The sequence below is a fragment of the Triticum urartu genome, chromosome 1A, assembly GCF_056163025.1.
Source record: "Triticum urartu cultivar PI428250 chromosome 1A, HENAU_Tu73, whole genome shotgun sequence".
Lineage (NCBI taxonomy): Eukaryota > Viridiplantae > Streptophyta > Magnoliopsida > Poales > Poaceae > Triticum > Triticum urartu.
The window spans coordinates 436,577,891-436,601,019 of NC_141873.1; the positions used below are offsets into that span (position 1 = coordinate 436,577,891).

Here is a 23,129-nt window from a genome sequence, read left to right on the forward strand (position 1 = left end):
TTTTAAAGATTTTAATAAAAACTACACATGAATGTATACGCAGACATATATCTTGGAGTGTAGATCCATTCATTTTGCTCCGTGTGCAGACCGTATTGAAATCTTTAAAGGACTTATATTTAGAAATGAAGGAAGCAAGCTTTAAGCTTAATGAAGATTGGTTCACGTACAGTCGTGCTTAAGCTTAAAACGGAGGGAGTATTCTCCATGATGTCCTCCTGCCTTGATTTCTTTAGAGCAAGAGGGAGGAAAAGACTCGATTTCTTTAGACCAACAACTGCGTGGCAATCAAGACTAGTTGACATTATGTTTTATGAATAGGTATTGTTAGCCAAAGGATTTCGGAGTCTTGATAATAAACAGGGTGGGGTGGGGGCCACAACGAAACTGTTATGCTGGAAAAAAATGTTAACAATGTTCCGCCCTGCGTGGTGAATTCTTTAATAAACGATTGTAATAACTTCTTGCTTAATTATATATGAAGTGAAAAACAATTTTGCTCTCGTGTCAGACACAAACTTGGGGACTCACAGTTTGGGTCTGGTCGAAGTTACAAATATCTTTTACACATGCCGTAAGAAACAAAATGGATATACGGGGAATGCCAGATTTTAGGAAGATTGTTGGATTGGCAGTAAACCTTTAAACCAATCGTATCCAAAATTATATAGTATTTGTTTCACAAAAGGGATTTCTATGGTTATGTTCTCACAAATAGGTGGGATTATGTACAAGAACCACGTGTGAAGATATTTGGTTTAACGCGATAATGTCACCAAGTTTCATACTATTATTACTGACACATGGGATTCCATTAAATGAACTCTAAATGCTCACCGGAAAACTCATTGTGAGATCTTTGTAGAAGGAGGTCATCCTTAATTCCATAGATTTCCCTTAGTTAAGATTCCTCTAAGAACTATACTTTTTTCTTTGGCGAATACTAAGGAATAATATTCTGGCAAAAGAAAATTTGCTTCAGAGCTGATGAGAAGGAAATGAACTTTATTTCTCGTGGCAAGGATGTAACTATTAATACCTTGTTCTTAGGTTGTTTCGTCGAGAAATTCACAGGGGGTGCGGGGGCGCATACCTATCCAGTCGTGCATGTCTGCACGATTGCTTCGCGATTGCAAATTCGTTGGTTTTCGCACAAGGACACACCAAGTTTTAAGATTTAGTTTATGAAACTTGGTGATTTTTTTCATTCATTTGTATCAAGTTTGAACCGTTGAAACTAGGTGAATTTTTTAAAACTTGTCAAAATTTATTTAGGAGTGGTGTGATTTTAAAGCCCTCGTCACAAGTCACACAAATACGCAAATGAAATATAAATAAGATTGTTGGTTCAAAAGATATAAAAGATCCAAAATTGAAAGCTAAAAGAAAAATGGGGTCAGTGTCCCCGCACCTGCGTGCCATTAATCGCCTCTCTTGTTTTCAATGGCTTGATTGATACGGAGAATTTTGAGATGTGCTTTTCAATTTCAGCAGTGTGCCAAACAATATGCACGAGTTATCTAGCACATGGCTGCCTAGTTTTGGAAAGCAAAATAAAAGCCTGATTTCTAGACAACGATGCTTGTTTTGAGTGAAAAGGATCTCTGATCCTTTTTGTCCTGATTCGTATAGTCGGTTATTGGTTGAATTTCTGGTCAATTATGAGTGCATGGCACACAAAATAAGAGCGGCTAAATTGGGAGGAAAGCTCTTCGAGCTGGGTGGTGTCCTGGAGTGCTTTAGCTTACCGATGGGTGAAAGCTCAAGAAAAGGGGGGATTGTTGGAGTCTGTCTTGTCGCTTCAGTTACGGGCCTGATTTTACGTTGTTATTGTTTTTTAGAGCGTACCTAAACTTTACAGAAGAAGGAATTAGTTATAAGAAAAGTTTCCCGGCTCTCACCACAAGACGGCCATGCCAATTGACACTCCCACTCCAACGCTACGCAACTACTCACATAATTGTTGTACGCTCCGAACTCCTGCCGCTAATCAAAGTCGCAGCTCCCGATATATCCTCATTGACAGTACCCATCCATTGATTGTGTCTCGCCTGCCAAAGACCCGTTCATTGATTGTTATTGTTTTCAATGATGATGCTATGAGAAACTGCCTTTTATTCCTTGTCGTTGGCCCTTCTCTATGGCCATGTAACTCTTCAATGGCGAGGGTCGTGCGTGCTTTGGTTATTCCCGAAAGTTTGTTTGCTTTGTTATGTTGCTTTTGTTGTTACAAATGACGCGGTGATCCTTGTGTTGTATTAATAGAAATTAGAGCTTATAAATTTCAAACTTAAAATTATAATGTGCATGCCTTGTGATACAATTGTTCTCACTGTCTTCTAAGTTTCTTCTTTCTTTTTTTGGAAATCTTGTGAACCAAGAGTCCATCAAAAGACCAACCCAATTTTTCTGGAAGATAAGAAATTCCATTTTGAACCACATTTTTTTTACATAATGGCATATTAACCAAAGTTACTTTTTGGTGCATTCTTTTTTGTGAAAAGGACTCAAATCTACTATAAAGGTTTAGGAGAAGTCAAAGCACACCAAACATAATCAAAATTACATCGAGGACTCTGCACCACCAAACGACCACTACTTCTGTTAGAATGAGCCGCCACGCGCCGCTGTCGACCTCCCCTATCGAAGCCGGACGGCTTGACATTGACATTGTGGATAACAGTTATTGAGTCTTCGTAGCTTTTGCATTCTTAATCACATATTTTATTCCACTTTGAACCATATTTTAGCATTGACGTGGTGGCCACTAGCTTGTGATAGTCTCTAACCACTAACCCTAACTATAGCATCAGACGTTGGACCTCTGATTTACACTCAGCAGCACCATCACTTAGCCGCTGCCATGCCTGACACATACTCCCTTCGATTCTTAAATAACAGTCTTTTTAGAGATTCCATTATAAAGACTACATATATATATATATATATATATATATATATATATATATATATATATATATATATATATATATATATATCTCCTTTTAGAGCATAAGTGCACTCATTTTGTTGTGTACTCATTTTAGAGCATGAGTTCACTTATTTTGGAGTATGTAGCATATAGTGAAATTTCTTAAAAAAATTATATTTAGAAACAGAGAGAGTAATTACGAAATGCATGACCCAGCTGGCAAGGGAGAGTGCCACATTTAGCCTGACGCTTGGGATCATCACGTCAGCTTGTTATATGGCACAAGTACCTAGTTCAAAAGCCGAATAAAATTTGGGCCAAAGCACTTCCAAGAATGGCACCTACGCTCCTGTGACTCGCCGCTCCGGCGCCCGCAACCACCGCCACCGCCGTCCTCCGCCCGCTGCCCCCCGCTTCTCCGTCCGCTGGTGGCTCGGGTGACTCGCTGCTGCTGCCACCGGGGTTCGATTCGCCCCCGCCGCGCCTGGGTTGGGCTGGATCCGGTCCAGATCTGGGTTTGCCTGCTTGGCCAGCCGCGCCAGCTGTCCTTCGTGCCTGAGACGCCGCCTGCATTCTGGTGCCAGGCCGCTGATGCGGCGCGGGGTGCGGCCTAGCTGGCGGCCTCCCACCGCGCGGTGGGCGAGGCATTCACTCCGTCCGCGAATCCGGGATGGGTGCCTTCAAGTCTCTCTCCGCCGCGTGCTGATGTTGGGCGGCGCGCCCCCTCTCCACCGGGTCGCCTTGCCGCGGAGTGGTAGGTGGTGAGGCCTCCGTTTTGGTGGCGCTCCTCACCGGCCATCCCTCCCCTGCATTCAAGGCGCCCGACGCTTCGGTCACAAGATGCATTCAATCGCCAGCGACCTCCGCCGCGTGCATTCAAGAGAAGGGGTGACTTACTCTGTTTCAACTGCCGGGGCACCGGCCACTTCGCCTGGGAGTGTAGAGACCCGGTGCGCTGCAATTACTGTGACCGGCAGGGCCACTTTGCTCGCGGGTGCTCGCTCAGGCTCCAGCAGCAGCCGCTTCGTCATAATCCCTCTGTCCGGTCTCCTCTGTCGGCCCCTGCGCCCGTCGTCCCCCCACTTCCAGCTTCTGCGCCCACCAATCTGGCCGCCGTCCTCCCGCCAGCCCCCCTCCCCGCCGCTCCCGGCCAACCGAGGCGCGATGCCACGCCTTGGTGACGCGGCCTCTCGTCCGAGCGAGGGGCACGTGGTGCTCCTCTCCACCTCGGCAATGGAGCTGCAGGCGGCCCTTCTCGCCTCCAACGTGGCCCTGATCTGGCTGGGGGGAACCGGTCGCAGGTCAACGAGGAGGAAATTGCGCGCACCATCGAGGCAGAGACCAACATCGCCAGGGGCTACTTCAACTTCGTCCCGTTCTTCCCGTAGGACTTCCTGGTAACCTTCCAGCACCCCCACCACCGCAACGGGCTCACCTCCAGGGGCCGCTTCCCGCACCGCAACCTCGACATCCATGCCACCAAGTGGCGTGCCAACGCCCACTCCAAGGTCACCAAGATGCACTACCACGTCCATCTCTGCTTGGAGAATGTTCCCATGCACGCTTAAGGAGAGGAGGAGATCGCCAAGATCCTGGGCGAGAACACCATTCTACACTACTTCGACATCGTTACTTTGCAGAAGGAGGACGCCTCGATGGTGAGCCTGTGGGCCTGGACTACCAATCCGTTGGCCATCCCCAAGGTGATGTGGTCCACCATCGTCGACAGGCCTAGCCAACAGCCTATCGGCGGTGCCACCCCCGCTGGGCCGGGGATGGAAGGGCTGGAGGACAGGGTGCTGATCCACCTTGAGCTGATCGAGGACTTCAGCCTGGACGCCGCCGGCAACCATCCCGAGGAACGCCCAGCGCCACCCCTTCGACTGGACCAAGGGCGTCATCGACGGCGAGCGGCAGCCGAGGGAGAGCCACAGCTCCCTTGCTGCCCGAGGGCGGGGCCAGCAGTGTGATGATGATCATGAGGACCACGACGACCACCGCGGCAGGCAGGGTGACCGCGACCTGTCCTCGGCGGGCAGGATCTTCTGGAGCAGATCCCGAGCGGATGGCAACAGGAGAGAAGATGGAGGGCGGCGCGATGAGCAGCGCCGCCGTGATGATCGCCATGGGGATCAGCACGATGGGCGAGACGGGAGGCGCAGGCAAGGTGTGTCGGAGCCGTCGCCGGCGCTCCTGGCCGGCTCAGGTGCTGCCAGCAACGCCTTGGTGCGGGCGACTGAGGGCATGCCGATTGTGGACGCTGCGGTGCCTCCGCCTGTGCGTGGCCGTTCCCGCGTCCGTCGCCCCTCGCCACGCTCCGAACGGAACCGCTCCAACGACAACCTGACGCCACAGGCTTCTCCCCCGCTGTCCCCTACGTCGGTGCTGCCGTCCTCGTCAAGTTCAAGGCGCGCTGATGCCCGCTCTGCTGCGAGGGGCGCGATAGTGGAGGTTAGGGTGGAGGGGGCTAGTGTGTTGGTGGCTGATTTGTGCTCTCCTCTGCGGCTGTCGCTCCCAACACCGTCGTTGCCGCGCGCTGCTGGGTTCTCACTATCGCCAACTCCACCAATCTTCCAAGGCAGGACCCTCTTAGAACCCCGCTCGCTGCTGGCGGGGTGGCAGCGGTGCCCACGCCAATGGAGGCCCTTTTCTGGGAGCGGGAACGGGCTCTACTTCCGACTCCTCAGTCTTCCCCGGTCAAGGCACCAACTAGGAGACGCAAAACGCTGGTTCGGGTTGCTATCACGTCCCAGGGTGGAGGATTCTCGCTTCGTCGTACCAGTGCTCGCGTTCAGGCGCGCAAGGTGGGCTTCGCCACTTCCATGGCAAAGGAAGCGCAGGGGCTGGTCTGCCGCACGATTGGCATCATCCGCAACGACGAAGACGTCACCGCCCGGGCTCTCGACCAATTTGAGCGCCAGTTCAAGGATCGGCTGCCCGAGAATGTCATGACTGCTCTCTGTGGCCTGTTCAAGATCGACGACGCGCATGTTGCTGCGGTGGAGGGGCCCTCATTAGCCATGGGGGCGCAGTAGCGCTGGACCATGAGGAGGAGGTGCAATCCAGCACCTAGGTTGTGTTCGTTTGTTGTGTTGTCAGGGTCCCTAGTTTATCATGTTAGGACAACCAATTAACTTTCTTAGTTGGAATGTAAGGGGATTAAACTTCCCAAACCGACGGGCCACTGTTCACGAGACTATCGCTGCAACTTCGTGTCATTTGGCTTGCTTACAGGAGACCAAACTTGAGGTGTTGGACCAGTTTACGGCTTCCTTCCTGGGAGGGTCCAGGCTCAAAATCTTCGCCCACCGGCCGGCACTGGGCACTAGGGGCGGCATCCTGCTGCTTTGGGATGACGACGTTGTAGTTGTGTCTGATATTGTGCTCTTGGTGTATTGCCTATCAGCCACAGTCCTCATCCGCGAATCTGGGGTCTCCTTCAAGATCAAGGAGGTCTATGGCCCTACTGCCTCTTCTTGCAAAAACGCCTTCTTCGCGGAGCTCCTGGCTCAAAAGCCACCTCCAGGGACCAAATGGCTCGCTCAGGGTGACTTCAACCAAATACAATGCGCGCGCGACAAGAATAAGCGGAACATCAACCATGGCCGTATCAACCGGTTCCGTAACACCCTCCATGCATGCGAACTCAGCAAGATACACCTGCAAAATCGTCGTTTCACTTGGAGCAACGAGCCAGACAACCCCATCCTTTGCAAGCTCAATTCTTTTTTCTGCAATGCGGATTGGGATCTTGCCTTCGGCACCCATGTGCTGCATGCTCTCTCCACTTCGCTTTCGGACCACTGCCCTCTCCTTCTCGCGGATGATAGTGGACCAAGGAGACCGCGTTGCTTCAAGTTTGAGAATTTTTGGACATCCATGCCGGGCTTCCAGGAGGTGGTGGACAAGGCTTGGAGCGAGGTGTGCCCTCATGTGGAGCGGTACCTGCGACTCTTCCACAAGATGAAAAAAGTTAGTGTCAGGCTAGCGGAGTGGAGTCGAAAACTTTTCTCGAAGGCGAAGCTTCACTTGCATGCGGTCCTCTTGGTGATACCCCGCCTTGACGTCGCCCAAGAAGACCGGGAGCTCTCGCCTGAGGAGAAAGACTTGAGGGCAAAGCTAAAGAGAAGAGTGGTCAGTCTTGCGGTCCTTGAGCGGGCGAGGAGAAAGAAATGCTCTAGGACCTCAAACTTAAAGGAGGGAGACGCCAACACCAAGTTTTTCCATCGAATGGTGAATGCACGCTGTCGGTGTCAAAACCGGCGGATCTCGGGTAGGGGGTCCCGAACTGTGCGTCTAGGCTGGATGGTAACATGAGGCAAGGGACACGAAGTTTTACCCAGGTTCGGGCCCTCTCGATGGAGGTAAAACCCTACGTCCTGCTTGATTAATATTGATGATATGGGTAGTACAAGAGTAGATCTACCACGAGATCGGAGAGGCTAAACCCTAGCAGCTAGCCTATGGTATGATTGTTGTTCTGTATGTTGTCCTACGGACTAAAACCCTCCGGTTTATATAGACACCAGAGAGGGTTAGGGTTACACAAATTCGGTTACAATGGTAGGAGATCTACATATCCGTATCGCCAAGCTTTGCCTTCCACGCCAAGGAAAGTCCCTTCCGGACACTGAACGAAGTCTTCAATCTTGTATCTTCATAGTCCAGGAGTCCGGCTGAAGGTATAGTCCGGCCATCCGGACACCCCCTAATCCAGGACTCCCTCAGTAGCCCCTGAACCAGGCTTCAATGACGACGAGTCCGACGCGCAGATTGTTTTCGGCATTGCAAGGCGGGTTCCTGCTCCAAGTACTTCATAGAAGATTTTGAACACAAAGATAGTGTCCGGCTCTGCAAAATAAGTTTCTACATATTGCCATAGAGAGAATAATATTTACACAAATCTAATCTGCTGACGTATTCCGTAGTGTGACATCGCACCACGGCCAAGCCTTTATTCGAATCGTTTTATTGTCCCACCTCAGCATGTCATGCGAGGCGGTTTCCTTGGCACGTCTCGTCGAAGCAGAGATCGTGCCCCCTTATTCCGGGATTCTCATCAATACGGGCGTGGGTAACCCAACCGCTTGTAGGACTCCTAGACTATAGGCAAGTCCAAACGGCCACGGAGAGGACGCTTGATATTCACCCTCTTTATAAAGGGGCAAGGCCTTTATTTTTTCCCTCTCGTGCTCAATTGAATCCTTCCCCCACCTCAAGCTCAAACACCCAAAGTTCAGGTCAGGTGCTCCGAACCTTCAATCATGTCTGTATCTAGTCTTCAAGGCCGATGGGTGCCTTCCTCCGTCACAGAAGAAGACATCAAAAAGTTGAGGGAGGCCAGATATCTGACCGCCGAGGTTTTGCATCGGCTGCCTGCCCGAGGGCAGGCCGTCCCCTCCCCCGAACCCAACGAGAACGTCGTGTTCGTCTCCCACTTCCTCCGAGGTCTAGGCCTTGCTCTAGATCCTTTCGTCAGGGGTTTGATGTTTTATTACGGGCTAGATTTCCATGATCTAGCTCCGGACTCCTTTCTTCATATCACGACATTTATTGTCATGTGTGAGGTCTTCCTCCGGGTTACCCCTCACTTTGGCCGGTGGCTCAAGACCTTTGAAGTAAAGCCGAAGATGATCGAGGGGTAACATGCAGCGTGTGGAGGTGCCTCAATATGCAAGATGACGGGAGCTCCGTGGCCCAAAGGTTCCATTCCAGAGGTGTCTGAATTGTGGCAACAGGAGTGGTTCTACATCACGGCTCCTAGAAGTGCCAAGTGGGCGGCCGCCCCTGTTTTCCGCTCGGGCCCTCCACCACAACTGATGTCATGGATCAGCAGAGGTCTGAGCTGGGGTCCAGCCAAGGATGTGCCTATACTGCAAAGTCGCATTCGAGATCTCTTCAATGGAGATTTTAGTTTGGTTGCGGTAATACAAGTTATGCTGGTTCGTCAAGTCCAGCCTTGCAAACGCCGGCCCCTTCGCTTGTGGGAGTTCAATCCCGAGGGACCGCGTGTCATTCAAAATTTCCTCGGCCTGACGCACGAGGAGATGTACAAGTCATTCTTCGGACCTCAGGTAGAGTGTCCGAAAATCACCGAGGACGTGGGCCTGAGCAGTAACCGCGCCGCCGAACAGGTAAGGAATCTTCCGGCCGAACATACTATCTCTCATTTGTTACGAAGTTATTTCTGAGAGTTCGCTTTTTGACCAGGACTGGCTAACAAAGGCGAAGTTGATTCGGTGTTCGGCCCCCCTCCCTGAGGGTTTGGACAATCCGGTATTGGAAAAGATGCTCTAAGTCGCACCTTGCCCGGAGCCCTTGAAGGAAGATACTGGGGAGGATAATACGGGCGGACACGGGGCCCCAACGCTACCCATTCTAACCGAGGGAGCGAGCATCTCCATGAAGGAAGACGACCGGAGGAGGAAAAGGACTGCGCCCGGGGATTCGGAACCCGAGCTTCCAAACGGGAGAAGAAGTCTCCCACAGAGGGTCCTACCTTGGGGGGTGCTTTTGCCGCACAAAGTCCGCGGGGGATCAATTCTCCAGTGAGTCGTAAGTGACCCGAAATACTTTAATAGTATAGGTATGCCATCTTTTTCTTCTGAGAAAATAACCACCGCATATATCTTTGCAGTTCGGGCCTTAGCCCCTCTCAAATGAGCTCGTCTTCGAGGGATCTTCTTCCAGAGATGATGGAGAGCGAAACGCCTCCTCCGGACTCCTCCGCTCCGGAAACGGGCAACCTCGAAGTGTCGTCGCGGAGGGCCTCTCCGAGTCCGGTGAGGCCAGAAGATAATCCCATTGAGCCCCGAAGCTCCCAGTGTCCGGCTCCCGAAGAGAGCGGACAAAAGAGTTCGGCACCGTCTGGCGTGCGATCGGATGTTCTGAGGGAGTTGGTGGGGCGAGCGGCCATCTCAGATGAACACCGTGTGCTGATGAATATGGTGATGGAGAGAATCTCGTCCGCCGAAAGAGGATTGCATGAAGCTTTTATGAGTCTACTGACAGGCTTTGAGGTATGTAAAAGAATGTATGATAGTCCTGCACATGTTAGGTGTGCCCTGTGTAGATAGTAGCCCCTGAGACTCTGGTTGTCGTCAGAAACGACGACGAACAGAGGATCATATTCCCATGTAATAACCATACTGCCTCTATGTGCAGGTGATGGAAGCTCCCGTGGCTAGCCAGACTAGCGAGTTTGCCCATTTAGAACGACAGTTGGATGCGGCAGACGCCGACATCGAGCTTGTTAACAAAAGGCTTGACGAGGCACAGGGTAAGTGTCACTATCTGGTAAACGCCACATAGGAAGAGCAGCATGATGCCAGTATCTTTAATATGTTGTGACTGCAGATGGAGCTGCCACTATTGAAGCCTTGCAGGCAGAACTTGCCCGAGCCAAGGAACAAGCGAGGTTGGGTAATGCGACTGCTTTGAAGGCGGCCGAAGAGTTGCAAGCCGAGAAGGCCGCACATGGCGAGAGCCGAGACAAGATGGCCAAGATGGCCATAGAATTAAAAGCCGTCGCCGACCGTTGTCGGGTTCTTGAAAAGGAAAACCAAGCGAAGGCATCAGACCTTGAGAAGGCTGCTGCGACGAAAAAAGACCTCCGCTCTGCTATGAGGGCAAAGAAGGAGGAGCTGCGGGAAGCCGGGAATATTGTAGCTGGGAAATCCTTTACGTTGCGGAGGAAGTTCGGAGATCCACGGTATGCCCCTCTGGATCGGCTGTGGAGTTCGGAGGATGTGTATACGGATTTGGCGGCGAGCGCTGCCGATGCGGCCAAGTACTTCCAGGGTCAGACGGACCGTGAAGTAGACCAGCTGTTTTGGAGACAATTCCATTCTCCTGAGCGTCCACTTTCATTGACTGACCAATTAGCCGAATGGGCCGAACTAAATAGGTTGTCCGGACTCGCCATGAGGTCTGTTGTGGATCAACTGTGGCCGGAAAGGCCAAAACCGAACAGCTATTTCAGCTTGGTGCAGCAGTTCCTTGACGTGGTGCCGCGCATTAATGCGATGAAGAGGTCGGCGTGCATAGAGGGCTCATGGATGGCCTTTGCCCGTGTTAAAGCATACTGGGCGGAGATGGATGCTACCACTGTTGCAGCGCGGGATTCGGCCATAGGTCGAATGGCTGCTGAGCACTATTTTGAAGAAGTTCTTGAGGGTGCTCGTTTGATAGAGATCCAGTGCTCAAAAGATATTATGTTTGAGTGATATGTAATCTCATTCTAAGCGAAATGCTTTTATAAATTTTATAAGGCTATTTTTATACTTTTTCCTGAAAGTAATATGATGCCTCCTGGGCGTCCGTTTATGTATACATGTGTATAACCTGAAAGATTGCAGCCGTCGGCTTCAACCCCCACGCATATAATGCGGAGGTGCTCGCAAAAAACACGCGTTCACACTTAACCCAACATTTTGGTCCTATTAAGGAGGTGATAGCGGAGCGAGCGAGGCAACCGGACTATAATGCTTTAGCACTTTCACTTAGCCATAGGAGTTTGACAGTGGGGCTACTAGATAGCCCCTGGTGGCTCCGCACTCTCCTAATCCCGGGTGCGTACATGCCTGGCCAGAAAACGGCCCTTCGTTAAGGCGGATGAATTCTAACATTCCAACAGGTCATCGAGTGGTTGACCAGTCTCACGCTATATCATGACAGTCAGTTTTTGGCTTTCTCTACTGAGGTGCTCGTCCGGATGAACCAGGGCACAATCGCAGTAGTTCTCCTGGTGCTACCTTAGCCGGTAAAGCGGAACGTAAGGCACCAAAACACAGGAGCTGGGCAAACCCAACATTTGACCAAAGACAATGATTCGGAGCTGATGCATATAGGGCCAAACTCGCGACGCCGAACACTCCCTAAGGTATTCGGTCTTTGTGGTATAAACCGGGCCTAAATAATGAAGGAAATATGCCCTAGAGGCAATAATAAAGTTATTATTTATTTCCTTATATCATGATAAATGTTTATTATTCATGCTAGAATTGTATTAACCGGAAACATAATACATGTGTGAATACATAGACAAACATAGTGCCACTAGTATGCCTCTACTTGACTAGCTCGTTGATCGAATATGGTTAAGTTTCCTAACCATAGACATGAGTTGTCATTTGATTAACAGGATCACATCATTAGGAGAATGATGTGATTGACTTGACCCATTTCGTTAGCTTAGCACTTGATCGTTTAGTTTGTTGCTATTGCTTTCTTCATGACTTATACATGTTCCTATGACTATGAGATTATGCAACTCCCGTTTACCGGAGGAACACTTTGTGTGCTACCAAACGTCACAACGTAACTGGGTGATTATAAAGGTACTCTACAGGTGTCTCCAAAGGTACATGTTGGGTTGGCGTATTTCGAGATTAGGATTTGTCACTCCGATTGTCGGAGAGGTATCTCTGGGCCCTCTCGGTAATGCACATCACTTAAGCCTTGCAAGCAATGCAACTAATAAGTTAGTTGCAAGGTGATGTATTACAGAACGAGTAAAGAGACTTGCCGGTAACGAGATTGAACTAGGTATTGAGATACCGACGATCGAATCTCGGGCAAGTAACATACCGATGACAAAGGGAACAACGTATGTTGTTATGCGGTCTGACCGATAAAGATCTTCATAGAATATGTGGGAGCCAATATGAGCATTCAGGTTCCGCTATTGGTTATTGACCGGAGACGTGTCTCGGTCATGTCTACATTGTTCTCGAACCCGTAGGGTTCGCACGCTTAAGGTTTCGATGACAGTTATATTATGAGTTTATGAGTTTTGATGTACCGAAGAAGTTCGAAGTCCCGGATGAGATCGGGGACATGACGAGGAGTCTCGAAATGGTCGAGACGTAAAGATCGATACATTGGACGACTATTTTCGGACATCGGGAAGGTTCCGAGAGATTCGGGTATTTTTCGGAGTACCGAAGAGTTACGGCAATACGTATTGGGCCTTATTGGGCCATACGGGAAAGAAGGAAAAGGGCCTCAAGGGTGGCCGCACCCCTCCCCTTGGTCTGGTTCGAATTGGACTAGGGAAGGGGGGCGCCCCCTTCCTTCCTTCTCCTTTCCCCTTCCTCTTTTCCTGTTCCATATGGGAGGTGGAATCCTACTAGGACTAGTAGAGTGCCCGTGCGTTGCCACGGGCTCTTGAAATAGTTTGTAAGACTTGCATGTTAAATTTCACATGTACAAACAATATAACAGAAACACAATTATTGAATAATTGAAGTCCATTTTTTGCAATGTAAATTGATAACAAAAAGAAAGATTAACGACATGTTCATGTAACAAATTGAGCGATGTTCCAACTAAACATCTATTATAAAATTATAAATACCTAGATGATGCGCTTAAGAAATTCTTTCACAATATCAGGAAAGTTGCCTTTAGCTTTATTCCCATGATGTTTTAGCAAGTAGTATAATAAAAACCGCTTCCTTAACTCATACCCATCTTGCACAAACAATATATATTAGTTAGTATGAAAATTTCACGCCGAAGATCTTAAAACATGTAACGGATGCGTTGTCACTGGCATTTCAAAAAAAATTTTACTGGTTGCATATATAATCATGACATGTCAATTTTCCAGCTTGGCATAGACAGTGAGTCTAAAATTTCAAGCCTTGCAATATCATTGTCCTTGTTGATTCAAATTAGGCACTATAAATCTTCTAAAAAATAGTCAGTATAAATCTGCAAAAAAAAAACCACCCTAAACTCTGTACTTAATCTGAAGAAATAGTTGCTTAGTTATTCTTATAATCTTGCTTGTACAATTATGATAGTTACGATAATCACCTAGGAGTTTTAATTTTTGAAAGGAAAAAACAACAACAATCATTAGGCCCTTAAGAAATCACGACATGATTCTGAATTTGACCAGCTACAAGATATATCCTTCCTAATATTCAGATCTAGTGGAAAAAACTACTACCCAACAATATACATATAATATAATCGACAATGTTTTCTGCATTTGCTAAAAAATCATGGGAACAGAAAATGACTTGGGGCTTCAAGATCCAATATTATATACACAGTCTCGATGCGACGAAGCTGGCGAAGAACATCGAGATGGTTCCAACGTAGGATTTGTCTCGATTTAAGGACTTTCACGTGCCCAAATCACCCCCGTCTTTGTCAGCCACACCTAATAGAAGCAACATAAATGGCTATGCTGTTTTCGAGAACCTTCGCTTGAACAATCACAGGAGAATGTAGCACCTAGCAACAACGTAACTGCACGAGAGCTTACTACTGCCCCCACACACAAATTGCAAATCACGGCAATCAAAATGGGAGACTTAAAGTGCAGACGTAATATTTTGTACCTTTGAGAATCTCTCTGGTAACAAAGGTAAAAAGATGGAGATGTAGTCAGTTCATTGTTAGACTCATTAACAATAATAGTGATGGGTAAAAAGAGAGGCCACCTATAGTCCCCATCTTTGTCTGATTTACCTGAACAAAGGCTACATAAGGAAATATACCAACCCAGAACCAATGTGCACCAGCTTCGTTCAGAGTTTTTGAAAATGTAGAGCAGAAAGAAAAGCATATTGTCATATACCGATCAACGTTTCATTCTTAATTTGCATCGGATCTCCATTGCCTATGCTGCCCGTCTTCACTCCGAACGGCCTCGCTCCGCCTAGACCAAATGTTGGGAACTGAAGAACAAGTCAACTTAGTGTCTTAGTCGTACGTGTTTATTTCATATCTTGTAATGGTTTAGCCATGGTTGCTTCTGTTCTGTACTGCTAGTAATAACTAATAGAATGCCCATGCGTTGCTACGGGCTACTTTGACGACTTCTTTTTTACCGTTAAAATGTTCTCTTATTTTACATTTCCTACTTCTCGCAACTAAAAATGTTCCTTGGAATGACATGCAGAAGGATAAATTTACAACCATAATAAAATATCAAGAGTTAAAACCATATTTATCGAAGAACATTTCTACAACACATCTGATAGATTGACTATAAACACATTGGTGAGTTACCACCAAATCCGATTTATATTTGATAACATGGTTGTCCTACCAATGTATACCTGCAAGATCTGTCTCTCCTTCCCCCCCCCCCTCTCCCTCCCTCTCCCTCCATCACCCCCTCGATCTCTCCCCCCTCTCCCTCCCTCACTCTCTCTCGATCTCGAGTGTGTTGCCTTCTCAAGAAGGCTTCAACGCTCTAGTATCTTTCTCATGAGCATTGATTGCATATACATATACCAATATTTGTTGTATCAAAGTCGGTGAATTTTTGGCCCCTTCCAACGACATTGCCCCAAGAGCCTTGTCGATGTGCAACATATATACAAAAAATATATCTGTATGCATCTCTTCTGATTGCGTAAAACTCGATGGGTTTCTAGTCCAGTCCATCATAGTTACATCAATGACTTTGTCAATCGGCATTTCCAAAGCATTATTGAGCCATGAGTTCTGATATCTAATATGCAAAACTAAACATATAAACATATAGTTAAGTGCCAATACGTTGCAATGGGGGAAACTGCTCTACTGGTATAACTTCAATTGCGCCTAACATATTCTTATAGGGCACATCAGGCGACATTGTTTAACAAGTTTCTCATATGGACGAATTTAAGAATTGTCCAAAATATATAGAATTTCTTGTTGCGACAAATAAGGTGTTGCTCTTGCTTTATTAACTATTGCAGACCTTTGAAACACAGGAAATGGACTATTAAAACACAATATTAGTAAAAAAGAGTAAATTATTGATTTCTAGCAATATAATGTATAACAAACATATAGCTTGCAAAAACGTCTTACATTATGGAATAGGGGAGTATTTTACTAATGCTGGGATGTTGAAAAAGTTCAGAAAAAAACTACAATTGCAATATTCAGCCTAATTGTATCCCTTACATACATGGCAATTGCGCTAAAGTAAAACCGAAAAGTGCATGCCACATGGTGAGGGAAGTCATCTTAAAGATATGGTGCACGCCATCTTCTCTTGTTCCGTAAAATTCTTCGGTGGCCTTCTAGTATAGTATCAATATACATGAGGGTTGCTTTGGTCTAGATCATTACATCTAATAGGAGAAGAGGAAAGTGTTAATAGACATGCTCAACAAAGTTTAGTTGCAGCAAATATTTCTCATTATATTCTTGGGGGCAAAAACTTCTACAAATTTATTGCAAAACTGATTCATGATAGTACAATGCCCAAAATTTAAATGATTGAGACGCACAATAGATGTGGCTAATACAATGAAAACAACCAATATGTGTTATTCCCTTTCTGAAAAAAAGCAGCTCCCTTGAGAGATAGAACTCTGAAGTATATGGAAAATGCATATGTATTCTAGCTGAATGTCCACCATGTTTGCCGATGAAAGCAATTGTCTTCTCTAGATGCACTGTGTGCGCTACCAATGAAACATTATCTATCCTGCACATACGTCACAACTGCTAAAGCAACATGACATCAAACTGGTTAAGCCGTACTTGCAAGAGAGTATAACAGCAGATGGAGAAAGTACAGGAAAGAAGAACATGGAGACTTGGTAGAGAGGTCGTCAAACTGGAACCCAGCTTTGACATGAGTGGCCATGCATAGCAAGATGTTGCCCGCGGTGCAATGTGTGCCTTGCAAGTAAGACGACGACGCCTTGCCGAGGCAATGGAAACTTCAGTAGTGGCAGAAAAACCGAACCTAAGAGGCGGCCGGCAGGGGCTGCAGAAGCAGCACACACCAACAGCAAGCCGAGGCAACTTGGGAAGCGGAGGCGGCAATAATGACTTGCTAACCATGGGTCAGTCTGCCAAGCATAAACCCCATTCTTCTCATAAGCTATAGCCGTGACCGAAGACGACATCGCAACGTGCCCCTCCCTCCTATGCCTCAAATCGTGTACCAGCGAGAGACCGTACCGGTGTAGAGAAGCCCTTGCGAAAATATTATTTAGTTAGAAGGCTGATTGCTGATGAACATTGATTTTAGAACAATAAACATATGTTCACATAATGTTACGGTTAATCCCGAAAATATAGTATTGAACTATCCAAAAAGTGATCTAAAATGATGAAAAGTTGAGAATAGAAAACAATCAACATCATCAAAATATTCTTCCAATTAAGACACTACTACAACAAGAGAATGGAACTTTTGGCATCAATGTTGATGTTCCTCCATCTGGCTCCATTCTCTTACTGTCAAAGAATGGAACTAATTCATTTATGACCAAGCAAAAATCTCCACCGCGCAAGAGCCTTGTGACAAAAAGATTGAGATGGTTACCTCACAGAATTCCTGTAATTAGATGCTCACTTTGGCAACAAATACTTGAAAGCGGATAATTAACTGAAAGGTGAAGCAGAAGTATGAATTACTAACCATTACTTGATGACCTATCTACACAATTGAGAGATTCTGTATGTAGTACTATGCTTATTCATATCAGAATATCACAAAGATGGATGTGTACCTCCCTGCTCCTAGACCATGAACTAAAGGGTTGTGATTTGTTTCTCTTCCTTCATTGGTCCTGTGTGGAACCAAACAGTACTCATACTCCTTTTTCATACAGCTAAAATAATGAATCAAAGAAAAGTCTGAACAACTTCGCACAAATAAAAGAGCATATCTAATTAAACACATCCAGTCAAAAAATTGTTCTCGCTGGAGAGCACATCAATATAAAATGAAAAGTATCAATCAACTTTTATATTACAGGTGATATTGGCACAATTTATCAGAAGAAAAAAATGTGCAAATTAGCAAATGCCTTCTGTCCATAGTAGCATCAAGAGGTGAAAAACAAGTGAAATGTAGCATCATGGAACCACTGAATCAACAAGGATAGTTAGAATGCAAACATATTGGAGATGAGAACTCAATTAACCTTTTATCTGGCACAAGCTTCGCATCAGATCAACTTCATGGAGAAAATTACTTGTCAACTTCCATCTCCGCACGACAACTTCCATCGATGATAGTGCTGACTTGCTTGATTACTTGTCAAATTCTCCTTTTATAGTAGAGATAAGTAATGGTGTAGTAGCATGTATTAAATATAATGTTGAGGGATTGAATACCAGATTAAATTCAATAATTCATATGATAGTAAAAAAATCGTACTGATCTTTCACACTCAATATTTACTTGTCTTCTCCTTTATAACATATTGTATATCTACTTCCCACATTAATATGCTTGATACCCATGTTTCTTTAATCGCCAATCCCAAGTCACTACAGGACCATCAGGTTATGTAGGTGCTAAACATTACAACTGATAAGCTTCTTGTAAGCAAAAATGTTTTAAAAGTCAACCTGCACACACTTTATATTGGCTTAAATTTAAAAAAAGTTGTATTTTGATCCCAAAAATTTGAACATTGCAAATTTTAGGTGAACTCTGAAATGATAGTATCTACTGGAAGCAGTGAGAATGCATCGCACAATTACATATATCTATCATCTATAATTGTAATCTTCGTTTCTATTTAACAATGGAACTTTCAGTAGGGATGCATAATACAAACCCGGTACGATGCAGTAACTGATATTGATATGTTACTGGGTGATGGGAGTATGTAAGCTGCATCATATAAATCCAAAAGCAATTGGAATTCTACTATTAAGCAAACAAATCCCCATGAGAGAATGACTCACTCCTCCACAATTATGGTTGTTTTTATATTACAAACAACACAGCAGCAAGCCAGATCAGACTTTATTCGGTCCGAGCCCTATAAGAAAATGTAAACTTTCTTATCCTTTAAATTTGGATCAATTCTTGAACATACAGTTACTTAGAAAGAGCACCAACACCAAATAGGAGTGTTCGGATCGAGATGAAAGAAAATGCCTCTATTTATCAGATGTTTATTAGGTACATAACGCTGAGCAATATATTCTCTAGGGATGCTGCCTGCGCAAAGTGTAGTATACACATGTTTTCGACCCACAAACACAGCTAAGGGATGCCAGTGAAATTCAGAAAAGTAGATGATATATGTTTGTAGGATAGATCTTCTACTGTATGCAAGGATTAAGTTAGATGGCCACATACCTTGCTCAAGTTGCAGAACTGATTTTGGGATTCCATATATCTGAATTTGGTCAGTGGATATCATGTATATATTACGAACAGTGGGTGTTAAATGTTGGCTGTAACGTCATACAAATGAGGGACTACAGTTACAATTGGATGTGCTGATGTCACAAACAATGTGATTTATGGTCTAGGTGGACCTTGTTGTCTATATCCCTTAGTACTACATTAGCTCGCTATAATCCAATCCAAAACCCTGCAAATATGAAGAGCATAAATAATTGTGCTAAAGCCTTTTGGTTGTCTGAACTCTGAAGTAGTGGAATTAGGACTCACTGAAATAGCAGCTTCAATAAAAGGAGGCAATATGACTTCCATCCTGGTTCCGCCAACTGCTGTTGCTAGTCCTAGCTCATGCACAAAAATCATCATCCTTGCCGAGCACAATAAAGCCTTTCCTCATTTCAAGAACCTTCTCTGGATATGTGATAAAATCCTGTTCTACAGCAGCTGCTACAAAACCAAAATTGCAGACTGCATCAAAACATCATCATTGTCAATTTATAAGATAATTCAAGGGCTAAATAGTTGTCCAAGTTTTGACATATAGATTAGTTATGAGTAATGAACCATACAAACCATGCATGTATCTTGCAGCTTATGAGGACTGCTCTGCAAAAGCTTGACTAATCTGCATATCAAACAAGTTCTAGATATGGTAGGATATCTTCACCCATAGACGTTGATATGTGTACAACCTTCTGCTGCCTCGGAAGCACACGATGCACAGCATCGGAACATCCACACTCTGAAACAAATCAGAGCATGCCACAGGATCCTCGGACAGGGTCAGACACAAATAATGTTGTAGGCATGGAATTTTCTCATCCATATCTACACAGAACGCAGCATGTGCACAAAACAACTCACAGTGCGATAAAAAATTTGGCTGCAAGTGTTCAGATAAAAGGCAAATGATGCACTACCTCAAACCACCCACTATTTTTAAAGCTTATAAAACATCTTCGAGGCATTCCTCCAACTTATCCTTAAATCGTTTCCACCATCGGAATTGAAAATAACCGCAGAAATATAACAGAATTTAGATTTCTTTTCTTACGGTTCGATCGATCGGCCTGCTCCTTCCCTACCTACTCCTCCTGGCCACAATCACTTTCCCGCAGCGCCCCGGGAAGCCCAACCCGTCTGCGCCCATCTTCCTCGGCCCCGAGCGCCTCCTCCTCGCCGCGCACATCGTGGGCGGGTTCCTCGTCGGCGCCGCGTTCCCGGCGCTCTACATCCTCGACGGCCTCCGGTCCGGGGACACCACGGGGATCGCCGCCGCGGCCCCGCACACGTTCCTGCTCTCCGCGCAGGTCTTCACCGAGGGGCTCACCGCCGCGTTCCAATGGCAGTTCTCGCTCCCCATCAGGGCCGCCGTACCGGTCATGTACAACACGCGCAGGATGTTCGTTCAGGTGACTACATATGTGTACGTGTACGAGAAATCTATAAGTATACGTTAAACTCGATTAATGTCAAAAAACCAACTAATGTATGCCCCATTGCTTGTAAATATACAGAAATCTCAGTGCTAATTTACCTCTAAAAACATTCTCAGTGCTAATTCTTGTATCAGGAAAGGTACTCACCTGAACGAACCTGACTAAGGAGCTTCAACTTTTACTGCCACTGACTTGTTCCTGTGAAACTGTTGGATGTACAAGATTTCATGAGAAAGACCCATAATATGCATAAGATATGTTTCTGATTGAATAATTAATACATAGCTTGCTTATGTAGGCTGTAGCTTCCGTATCTAAGAATATGGGAGAATATCGGGTGCTCCCACACACAAGGTGCTCATGCTCCCACCCTTCATAAAATATCCCCTACCATGTGTGTGGTTCCTGACATATGAGATGTGCTTTTTGCACTGGTTGTATTGTTGTAGCATACACATTAGGGCTGGTTTCCAACAGAGCACGTGAACTAACAAAGTTGATCCTAACTGAACAAAGGGCATTCATATAGTATATGCAAGCAGTAACTGAAACTATTCTAAATTATATGTAGGTCTAGTGGTCTACTCTTTCCATTGACTTGAAGAATTTTTTTGACGAAAGTACAATATGATGCCCATTAGTAAATCACTTCACCTGTATGCCCAGGGATGCTAGATCCTTGTGAATTTATTCCAATCCCACGAGTCCTGAAGTGTCAATGTTCACCACGTCTGCAGACCAGAATCATAACTGAATCGGAGATGTCTTTGGAATTTTTATATAAGTTTAGCAATTATCAAACTTCCCTGTAGGATCTTACTTGACATGTCAAAGACAACTGATTGCACCCTTTCCCTCACCTTCTCATTGGATGTATCCACTTCAGCCCTTACCCATTCCATGATCCTGAATTAACAACACCTATGTGAGCACTTACATCGAACTTTAGACAATGCGAGGTTTGCTTTCTTTGATCATGTTGGCACCTTTCTTTGATGAAAGTCGCATTGATGAAGCAGAGGAAGGACATATCGATGCGTGTGACTTGTATGGCCGGTGTTCGGCATCGAGCTCGTACCATCTAACCGTGGCGAAAGATTGTCCAACAGCAATGGCTTCCTGAAACAGGCAACATGCACAAACTTGTTTGGTCAGTTCAACCTGCATTTCGCCGTGAAAACAAACACGTGCTGAATTGTTTGTACGCTTCTTGGCATGAATCAAACGACATGCCCTCTACAGTCCCGGGATTCTCCATTGTCAGTCGTAAAAGAATAAAATCATGCACAATCCTGATATTTCATACTATTTACTAGTACTATTTAGCATGGATACCCATATAATCAATGCATGGTAGTGCTAAAAGTAACTGTGACCCTGAGTTCTGATCAAATGTGCAGGAAAGGATAGCATGTTTAGCACACCTTGTCGATTGCAAGCTTCCCATCTTCTTGCACAGTGCATTTCCAAGACATGCTGGAAACCATTCCCTGCTTGTCGACCACCTATCAGATATTTACAGGCCGCAAAGTCAATTCACACTCGTCTAAACAACAACCAGGGGATAATTATCAAATTGTTAGACGCATAAAACTTGACATGTTAGTGCTCTTTTGTTGAAACGAACTCCAGCCCCATCCTCTCCACAGCGAATCACTCCATGTCATCCAAGAAATCACTGGGCAGATTCGTATGGAACGTTTTACGGACTGGGCTCTTGGATCCTTCTGTCCCTGCCTCTGCGAGGTCGCGGACCGCGTCCAAGGAGGCGTGTGATCCACCAACACAAAAGCTGGGTGGTGGCGCGCGTTAATCACAATGCTATGTGAGTTGTGACACGAAGCAGAGATCCAAGAACTGGAAATGGTGGGACGCATAGAAGAAGACTCACAGTTGGAACAGGACCTTGCCCACCCTTGCCATGAGACTCAGTTTTGCCTCCTCGTCTTCCCTGGGCACATCGTGCGTCCTCTCCCTCGCCTTCTCCGCCGCGTATAAAAGGTCCGGCAAGAACCTCTCGGCGATGACTGCGGCCGCGTCCGCGGCCTCCGTGGAGCCGGAGGATGGGGAGGAGAGGGCAAGGACGAGGGGCTTGGCGCCGATCATGCGCTCGACGGTGTAGCAGGGGAAGGGCTCGAGGCGGACAGATTCAACGTCGTCGGAGAAGGGCGGGAGCGGGAACCAGCGGGAGACGCAGTCTGCGGCGTGGATGATCTTGTTGGACGGGGGAACATGGTGACGCCCGCGAGGGAAGGAGATGGAGAGGGAGGGGCAACAGCGGAGCAGGGCGGCGGGGGACGGCGGCGGGCGGCGAACCCTAGAGAGGACCGAGCGAGCGATAGGAGAGGCGAGACCGAGGGAGAGGGAGGAGTTGGATCGAGCGATGCGGAGGGGGAAAACCAAGAGAGAGCACCGGACGAAAAAAACCAACGAAGAAAAAACAACGAAAAAACCGGATGAAAATGGTGGGACGAAAATAAATCCGGAACGCAGACTACCAACTGAGACATTAACAGTAAAGATAACGACGGGAGTTTGGGCGTGTGCGGGACTCGATCGCGGGGTTTTCTTTGGTTTTTCGCGGCTGAGGGGAAGGTGGGAGAAAGTACCAAAAAAGTACCAAAAAAGACCGGGTGTG

General features: G+C 46.4%; 1 protein-coding gene across 1 annotated transcript; it reads right to left on the minus strand.

Annotated features, from left to right (window-relative positions):
• Positions 1 to 15,678: 15,678 nt before the first annotated feature.
• On the minus strand, positions 15,679 to 22,899 carry LOC125516403 (uncharacterized). The gene is made up of 11 exons (XM_048681869.2): positions 22,383 to 22,899; positions 21,916 to 21,996; positions 21,478 to 21,610; positions 21,312 to 21,397; positions 21,146 to 21,222; positions 19,323 to 20,697; positions 19,005 to 19,242; positions 17,833 to 17,958; positions 17,416 to 17,475; positions 17,229 to 17,291; positions 15,679 to 16,876 (listed from the first exon to the last, which is right to left on the minus strand). Exons 1-4 carry the CDS (start codon positions 22,595 to 22,597, stop codon positions 21,374 to 21,376), a joined length of 453 nt encoding a protein of 150 aa, XP_048537826.1. The 5' UTR covers positions 22,598 to 22,899; the 3' UTR covers positions 15,679 to 16,876; positions 17,229 to 17,291; positions 17,416 to 17,475; positions 17,833 to 17,958; positions 19,005 to 19,242; positions 19,323 to 20,697; positions 21,146 to 21,222; positions 21,312 to 21,373.
• Between the last annotated feature and the right edge of the window lie 230 nt (positions 22,900 to 23,129).